Source organism: Grammomys surdaster, unplaced genomic scaffold, assembly GCF_004785775.1.
Source record: "Grammomys surdaster isolate TR1022 unplaced genomic scaffold, NIH_TR_1.0 126158, whole genome shotgun sequence".
Classification (NCBI taxonomy): domain Eukaryota; kingdom Metazoa; phylum Chordata; class Mammalia; order Rodentia; family Muridae; genus Grammomys; species Grammomys surdaster.
The window spans coordinates 656348-665932 of NW_021620966.1; the positions used below are offsets into that span (position 1 = coordinate 656348).

Genomic DNA, 9585 nt, shown 5'->3' on the forward strand with positions numbered 1-9585 from the left:
GTAATCTCACAAAAAGTAGAAAAAGCTATTTCTAATCGATATATCATATAGTCTGATTAATTGTCAGTGGAGCTATAAAAGTCCTTTGACAAAAGATTATTAATATAGATTTATATATCCTTAAATAAGGCCTCCATGACTCTCTGAGTGTGGAAGGAGCAACTGTTGGCGATTCTGCCCTGATTTTACAAGAACTCTGAAAAATTGGCTTTAAAAACAAAAGAGGGGGAACAGTACCCCCTCAGAAGGAGTCCCCCTGAAATACTCTCCATCATGCCTTGTTCACTTTTCTCTCTCTAAAGCTGAAAGCTCATGGCAAATCTCTTGCTGACCATGTTGGTGACCTCGGGCACCACCAAGACCAACAAAACTTTGCCACAGATATGGGGAAGGACCCTCATACCCATAAAGGGAATGCCCCAGACCCAGTTCCCTTATGGAGCCAAGGACTGATATGCCTGCCCAATACCACAGAAGGCACAGCTAACCGGCTACCACAAATATTAATGAAAATAATAGATACCCTCACAAAGCCAGGCCCAATCATAAATACGATGAATAACAATTTACATCCAGGGAAGAGAAATCTCCCTGAGAATCCTCTTCTTTTTTCTTTCCAGGTAAAATTGAATCACCCTTGATGCCTGCTATTAGAAGTTCTAACCCAGATGGACCAGAAGCCAGGAGCCTCGCCCTTACCCTCACCCCCTACCTTTTCCCACCTGCACAAGGTCCCCTGAAGCTGGGCAACTGCAAGATCCTACTTGGCAACTGCAGATAGACTCAAAGCAGTGTACCATATCATCTGAAGAATAGCAGGGAGACCATAACTCAAGCAGTGTACCATATCTTCTGAAGAATAGCAGGTTGCAGTCCTCCTCGCCCCCACGAATAACCAGGACCCGCCAGTCGGGTCAAGTGGCACCCAGACGTGGGGCTCGAGGCACGGACCCATCCGGACGGACCCTCATTGAGAGGATGTGCGCACGAAATCAAGATTGAGCAAGACAGAGATCATCGCCCGTGACCTGTCGTCCACGGAACCAGGTTGATGCTGCCATCAAGAAGGCAGTTGAAGTTCATTACCATCAGCTGAAAATTGCAGAGGATCCAGAAGTGACTCCACAGGAGACTGACACAGCTGTCAGCTCCCCTGCCTCCCCCTACGGTCGACCCCTAGACTTCCACACCCTCCAGAAGGGTTCCTGGTATGCCTGGCTTTGCCCTCATTTCTCTCGCTAGAGAGCTTGGCCTCTTGATCACCACAACAAAAATTGGCTTTTTCCTAAACCAAGGCCACCCTTGATATGGCCGCTAACATTGGGGAGCCTTCCTTTATGACAATATTACACCCCAAACTGACAAATGGTTGGTAACTTGAACATTTACAAGAGACTAGGATGGCTGTGACTTAGTCCAATGATGGGATTATTGTAGGTCCACTTCCCAGGGGCCCACCCAATGCAGCCAAAAAGGAGTGCATGGTGCTGGGAGTGGGTGCAGCCTACGTGGCCTAAGACAGGGCTCTCACCCTCCTTTCACCCACATCAGAGTCCCTTGACGTTGCCCATCGTCGACAGCCTAAAGCCTTCGACCATCGATGTGACTCATCTCACATCAGTGTTTTGGGGTTGTGAACTTGTCTAAGACCCCCCATAATTAGACATCCAAATTCAAAACTCACATAGTTGGGATTGAACATAAGACGCCTTCTCTAACTAAACAGAGAAGGGGGAGATGCCAGAAGCCAGGACCCTCGCCCTTACCCTTTCCCCCTACCTTTCCCCACCTGCACAATGTCCTCTGAAGCTTGGCAACTGCAAGATCCTGCTTAGCAACTGCAGATAGACTCAAAGCAGAGTACCATGTCTTCTTAAGAATAGCAGGGAGACCATAACTCAAGCAGTGTACCATATCTTCTGAAGAACTGCAGGTAGATCATAATTCAAGGCAGTGTACCATATAGACCATGACATGTTTCAAGGCACAGGCCAAGAAGATTTTGTACTTTTCCACCACCTGGACCCTCTTACCCCCTCCCCTTGTAAAACATGCTGTAAAAAAAAAGCATTTCATGTTCAAAAAAAAAAAAGAAATTAAAAAAAAAGAAAATGGAGGAAAAAAAAAGAAATGGCAAGACCACATATTCCTATTCTCAGAAATAGTAATGTAATTTTCAAGAAATAAACAATATCTGAGTATGCAGTGCTGCCATCAGCTTTTCTTCTCTGAAGCTGACTCAGAACTAAGAACTTCGAACTAAGCTGATTTTTAATTAAGAACAAACACATACCCAGAACATTCTATGTTGTAACACTAAAACCATATCTAGCAGGAAGGGAGTCTTACAGAAGGCCTGGCAACAGAGAGTGGCATTAGGAAAATACAATCTCTTCACTTTTGATTGGGCTTACTGCTATAGTGAAAGAGAAGACAGCACTGGAGATATCACATTAGTTTTTTAATTGGCTTCATTTCTGTAAATCTTTATTTTCCTATTTTTAAATCCTAAAGTACAAAGGATTATAAGATTTTTTTCAACCTCTATCATATTGGTTTTATGTGAAATTAATCAAGAGTAAATGCTATACAATTATAATTGTATAATTAATTGTAAATTTTTCATTTTCTTACAATGGCACCTGTAAATGCTTTCAAGAAACCCTAAATATAAACAATGGGATATTCAGATCAGGCATTATTGTCCAACTACATAAAAAATATTGTGTATGAAATAGTTATGTATGTTCCAAATGATTTTAGTTTCTAAATGTGATGTATGTGTTTTTAATACTGTACATTTTAATGAGAGATTGTCCTAAAAATTCTGGGTTTTTAGTCCTAATCTTGAGGACTGCCTAGAAGGACTTTTCAGATATATATTTGGTTTTGCCTGTCTTTTCCTCCAAAAGTCTTTATCCCTTATTCCACAAAAATTTTCCCCATATTCATTTTTTTAATTTTTACCTTTTATTTAACATAGATTCTTTTCTCATATAACATATTCTGACTATAGTTTCCCTTCCCTCTAGCCCTCCCAGTCCATCCCAACATCTTCTCTCCTCTAGATCTACTGGCTTTTTCTCTCTTATTATTAGAAAAGAACATGTTTCTAGGAGATAATATTAAACATGATGAAATATAAGGTGAAGGAAAAACTTCAATATCAAAGTTTTGGCAACCAAAGGGAGGAAAAGTGTCCCAAGGATAGGCACAAGAGTCAGAGACCCACAAGTTTCACAGTCAATATTACCATAAGAAAACTAAGCTAATAGTATGTCCCGTGCTTGTGCTTCAGTCTCTATGTGAGCTCATATGTACCTCGCTTAGTTGATTTAAAAAGTCTTGTTCTTCTGGTGTTCCTCATCTCCTCTGACACTAAAAGTCTTTCCATCTCCTCTTCCATGAAATTTTCCAAGCTCTTAGGGGAGGGATTTGATGGAGACTTCATGATTTAGACTTTGGGTATCATATCTGTCTGTGGGTTTCTGTATTTCTTCCCATCTTCTGCTCCCACAAGTTCTGTGCCACCATTGCCCTAGCGTATTTTGCAGTCAGGACAGATTGTACATTAGAGGTTTGGTGGCTGGTTTGGTGTCTACATTTCTCTTTTGGTAGCCTGCAGAGTACCTTCCCACACTGAAGTGACCAGAACATAGGGATAAGAGTTCCATGGAGGCACCAGCTCAACTTCACCTTATGAAATGAGTTGTGTGGGTGTTGTCCTTGGCAATAGGGCCCCACTGTCAGTTTGTGGAGAGCAATCCTTTGTTTTAGCCACAACCTGAGTTGTTTGGGGATTTCCATGGGATCCCCTTTAGCCAACAACTCAACCAAGTCCAGCAACTGAAAACATTACCTGGAAACAAGAGATCACTTTCATATACTCCATGAAGTTTCCACTGTACTAGGTTTCTACACCACACCCTGATGCCCCCAGTTCCAGCCTTCTCTCCCCACACTTTCTCCATCCACCCCATCTTCCCTTCTACTAGATCCTCACTCTCCTATTTCCACTCACCCACCCCCTGTTTGCAAATAAAATCTATTATATTTCCCACCCCCAGGGAGATCCATGTGCCCAACCGCAGAACCTTCCTTTTTAACCTAACTTCTCTGAAGACTCATATTTTAGCTTGGTTATCATTTACATTAACAGCTAACATTCACATATAAGCAAATACATACCACAGTTATATTTCTGGGTCTAGGTTATCTCACTCAGGATGATTTCTTTTATAGTTTCATCCATTTGCTTGCAAATTTCATGATTTTTTAAACAGGTAATATTCCATTGTATAAATGTACTGCATTTCTTTATGCTGATGATAAGGTATTTTTCACAGGCCAAATATATTCCAGAAAAAGACACAGAAGCTCTGCATTCCTGATATGCAAACAACACCTTAAATAAATTTATTTTATGGAGATTTTTAGGTTCAGCACAAAACAGAAAGTACAAATTCCCACATATCCACTGTTCCTACACGCCCAGTTTTCTCAATACCCAAATCCCATACCCAAGAGGTCTAATTGTTAAACCAGTGAGACATCACGATCAGCCAATGACCAATTGTGGTTCACTGTAGGTACTGTACATTATTTGACTTTCAACAAATGTGTAACAACATATATTCACATAGTAGGATCACTCTCCTGTAATTGTTTTATACTCTACTTATCCATGCTTCTTCCCCCTAATGCTTGGCAACTACTTCTCCTGTTATTGTCTCCATGTTTTTCTCTTTTCAAAAATGTTGTATACTTGGAAACATAGAGAACATGGCCTTTTCAGCAGTTTTAGTGGTATTCCTTTGAGATTTCTCTGTATCTTTTCATCTTTTGGTGAATTAGCTCCTTTTTATAACACTAAATATCGTTTTGTTTTCTGGACATATCAATTCATATGCTGGAGGACATCCTAGATGCTTCCAATTTAGGGCAACTATAAATAAAGCAGCTATAAAAAAGTCTGTGTACAGTTTTCCTTTATGGAAATAAGCTTTCATTGAATTTGAGAAAAGAACAAAGGGTGTAATTGCTCAATAATATTGAAAAAATGTAGGTTCAGTTTTGTAAGAAACTGCAAGACTATCTTTTAAAGTGGCTGAGAATGTTCAATGTCTACCAGAAATTAGAAGTTTCTCCACATTCTCACCAGTATTTGGTGCTGTCCATGTTCTAGATTTTTGGCCCTTCTAATAGATGTGATTTGGCCATCTTATCAATACAATTTTGTATTTATATTCACAATTTTATACTGAGTACTTGCTTAATGATTTTCTTCTTACTAAACAGTGAGGAGTTTGATTTTAGCGAAGTGTGTCTCTTTGATTTTTCATCTGTTTTCATCCCTTATGTCTAGCAAAGTACCTTGAGCATAATAGATCTTCAATGAATATTCAAAGAAATTAGTCAAAATCCTATCATTCCATCTTGATTAAGGGCTTTTATTTTTATAAGGCTCTATGACTTTTGGGTATTGTAGGACAGAATTTGACCTACTTAGACCATGACATGGAATACTAGCCCCCAAACTGTCAGAACTCAGAAGCATCTACAGCTATCAGAGGCAGCTGTCATATAGGACTTTTCTTCTTCATGTCATATGAGAAAGTCTGACTTCTTACTCAAGCATTTCTTCAAAGCTTCATGAATGTCTTTGTTTCTCAGACTATAGATAATGGGGTTAAACATAGGTGTCAGGATAGTATAGAGCAAAGAGAACCCTTTGCGTAAATATTGGGAAGAGTTGGCTGAGGGCACAAGATATGTGGCAATTAGTGTTCCATAAAATACTGTGACGACAGTGAGATGGGAAGAACAGGTGGAGAAAGCCTTTTTCCTGCCTGTGCCAGATGGGATTCTTAGGATGGCAATGAGGATGCAAGAGTAGGAAATAGTGATGAGGAAAAATGGGACCAGAGTGACTGCAGAAGAGGTGGCAAAGGCAATGGTCTCAGTCAGTGAGGTATCCATGCAGGAGAGGTGGATCAAGGGGGCAAAGTCACAAAAGAAGTGATCGATTTGATTAGGGCCACAGAAGTTTTGTCTACACAGCAGGACCATGGTGATGGCTGTGAGGAAGAAGCAGCAGAACCAAGACCCAGTAGCCAACCTAAAGCAGAGAGAACCAGTCATCAGGATGGGGTATCGGAGAGGCTGGCAGATAGCAAGGTAGCGGTCATAGGACATCACAGCAAGCAAGAGGCACTCTGTTGCAGCAAGGGATCCAAAGAAGTAGAATTGTGCCAAGCAACCAATCAATGAGATAGTCTTCTGGTCAGCTATAATAATCAACAACATCTTGGGGACAATGTTGGAGGTGTAGCAGACCTCCAGAAAGGATAGGTTCACTATGAAGAAGTACATGGGAGTGTGGAGAGTATGGTTGCACAGAACTAGGAGAACAATAAGGATGTTTCCAGAAACAGTTAGGATGTAGAAGATGCAAAACATCATAAAGAGGGAAATATTTAGCTGTAGGATGGAAGAGAATCCTTGAAGAACAAATTCCACTATTATTGTTTGATTTTTCCAGGATAAGGTCATCATACTTTGGTTTCTGTGAAGGACACAATGATAAAAACATACATAATATAGTTGTTTCTACTTTATGCAAGAACGTGAACAGAATAGTCTTTATTCTGTACTCTACTCTCTGCTCTGTGGGTGAAGAGGAGAATAGGACTTTTTTTACTCATATGAATGAAAATAATTTAAATTAAGAACTTGTGGTTTATTCTTTCCATTTCCCCTACTTGGTATCATTACTTCTTCAGGAGCAGAAACATATGAACTAGAAGAATGTAAAGATGGAGGGAGAATTGCATAGTGCACACTTTTCCTGAGTGTATTCTGGTAATCTTGTGAGTTACAGACAGGAAAGAAGATCTAAAAGGAAGTAGAATAGAGAAAACTAGGAGGTGGTTTGTGAAATGACAGAGAAACAAGGATAGACAAGGATGCAAGACAGAGTCCCTCCCACTCCAAATAGTGACAGTGATTGTCATTTAAGGCATTTAAAGAAATTTCTTTTCGTATCAATTTTATTTTCCTCTCCACGAGTTGTAGGGTGTGGGCTATTTATAAATTGTTTTCATAGCATTTTAAAGATGTCATATGAATAGGAGATTTGAGATTCTCTGGTTCAGAGATCATATGCTATGAAGGCATAACCAGGGACAAGTACATTATCTCACAATTTTAAACAGATAATATAAAAGCAAATTTTAAAAATTATCTAAGGCTTCAATAAGTCATACCCATTTGGGCACAGGGAGAAGAGTACAAAATAAACTATTCTGCTTATGTTCTATCCAGTACCAGAAAATACAACCAACTATGTGTATGATATGTATAATTTGGGCACTGTTGATGAGTTAAGGAATCCTGCTCTCCTCTTCAGTTGCACTTTGATGAAAGCCACTCACCAACAGAGCACAAAGTAAACAGAGAAGCACTCCTAACTCCTGCAGTGGTTCTGCAGAGTCTAAGGCTGCAACCACTGTACTAATTTCAAGATCTGAATCCTGCATGAAACTCCTTATGGCAATTATGGAGAGACTATATGGTTGAGGAAGGCAAGACAAGATGAGAAAATTTATGTATAGGCACATAAAGCACCATGTGGGTGTAACAAAGAAATTGTTACCATGAGTACTCAAAAAGCCTTAAATAAAGCTAGGGATTCTACTTCATGGGTCTGACTTTAAATTTGGTCTAGCTTCTCCAAGTCTCAATTTGTTTTTCATTGTAAGTTCAATAAAGGTTTGAAGAAGAATGTAAAAATATAAAAAAGATACAAATAAAAATATTGGAAAATCATTGACTATGCAGAGTTTCAGGTAATATTTAAGTTTACTAAGGAACACTCTGTCTTAGAAGGACCACTGACATCAAATATCAATTTCTCTTGCATTGCCCTGAACAATGTGTGGTCATGAAATTTTGTGTTAAAAATTGATCCTTCTTGCTCTGTGTCAACTTACAGCCTTTTGTTAATATGCCAATCCTATTTTTACACTGCTGTAGAAAGCTAGAGTTCATCCTATGGGATATTAGTTCCAACTTACTGAGGGTTTTATAGAACTAACCTGCAATCTCTGTGAGTTCAAACACTCACAAGATGCCTAACATCTAATGACTCAGACTCTGAGCTCATTGAGTGTAGTATGGGGAAGCTGTAAAGAAGTGACTTCTCTCCATCTACTGCAAAGCACATCTATGATCAGAGATCTTAGAAAAAAAGTTCAGTTCTGACGCTGCACAATCAGATTTCTGAATACTGCTGCTAACAATAATGATATGTCTGCCCCAAATAATCTTCCATGTGCTGGAAATCTGGGACTCACAAAATCATCACCATAATTCTTCACAACTACAAGTACTTTACAGGTAGAGTGACACTTTATGTGGGAACACAGAGACCTTGCATAGCTGCCCATGCTTATCAGCCAAAATGAGACAGTGATGAGATTTAGACCCATTGTGGACCTCCAGCTGCTAACAACACCGACTGTTTGAGAGTGTAGCTACAAAGGCTTGTCTACATCATCAGACAAAGGTAAAAAGAAAAATAGTTTCACAGGGAAGACTTCTACACAATTTTAAAAATTGGGGGGAAGCCTACTTTAATTCCATAAAAAGTATCTATATTGTTAGATGCTTGTGGTTCTAGAGTGGAAAGGTACATGTGAACAGTTAACATAGAAGCTCTTTAGCAGACCCTGTACCTCTGGATTTTTCAACAAAGCCCTTTTAAAGGCTTTAAACATTATATTGCTTTAGGGTTATTTTTATATTCTTTTTTATTATATTTTTAAAAATCAGAGTCATCTATTATCTTAAAATTTTTAAGAAGCATTTTAGAGAAGATGCTCAGAAACTTACTCTCTGCCAAGTGATAGTCCTACTTACTCAGGGTTGCTTCATATCCTGGATATAGTGTAGAGAATCCTGAAATGAGCAAACAGTTGAGTCAAAATAAATAGACCTGAGTTCAAATACAATCAAGCCAAATAAAGAACACAGGCTCCAAAACTAAATGGGGCTAGGTTCAAATCCTCCACTCAACCACAAATGTATTTGATTGAGATCAAGCTTGCAAATTTTAAGGAAAGAGCAACTCTATTTACTCCCAATTTGTGTGGGTGAAGTTTTCAAGGGGAACAAAAGTAGATGACCTGACCACCTCATCCTAATTTGCCACCACTGTCTCCTCAGCTAAACTAAGGAGACTTTAAAAGGGCTTTGTTGAAAAAGCCAGAGGTACAGGCTCTGCTAAAGGGCTTCTGTGTTAACTGTTCACATGTATCTTTCCACTCTAGAACCACAAGAGTCTATTAAATTATTCAGTGGGTGAATGCAAAATGGTGATACAGGGCTGACCTCAGAAAATGTGTTCTTAAGTGATAGTATATCCCCCTCTTTGCCTTCCATATATTGTCTTTCCTCCTCCTTTCTTTCCATATATTTTTTCTCCCCACTTCTCTTATCTCTCCTAAAAATATTTCTCCTACACTACCTCCTTTCCTCTCAGTTCTGTCCAGAACAGGCAATGTTGTCATTAGGTAGTTGATGGAC

The 9585-nt window shown here is 39.3% G+C and overlaps 1 protein-coding gene across 1 annotated transcript; it reads right to left on the bottom strand.

The window, feature by feature from the left end:
- Positions 1–5604: 5604 nt before the first annotated feature.
- LOC114612298 (olfactory receptor 11A1-like) lies at positions 5605–6555 on the bottom strand. The gene has a single exon (XM_028757249.1). The coding sequence runs from the start codon at positions 6553–6555 to the stop codon at positions 5605–5607; it is 951 nt and encodes a 316-aa protein (XP_028613082.1).
- Positions 6556–9585: the final 3030 nt, after the last annotated feature.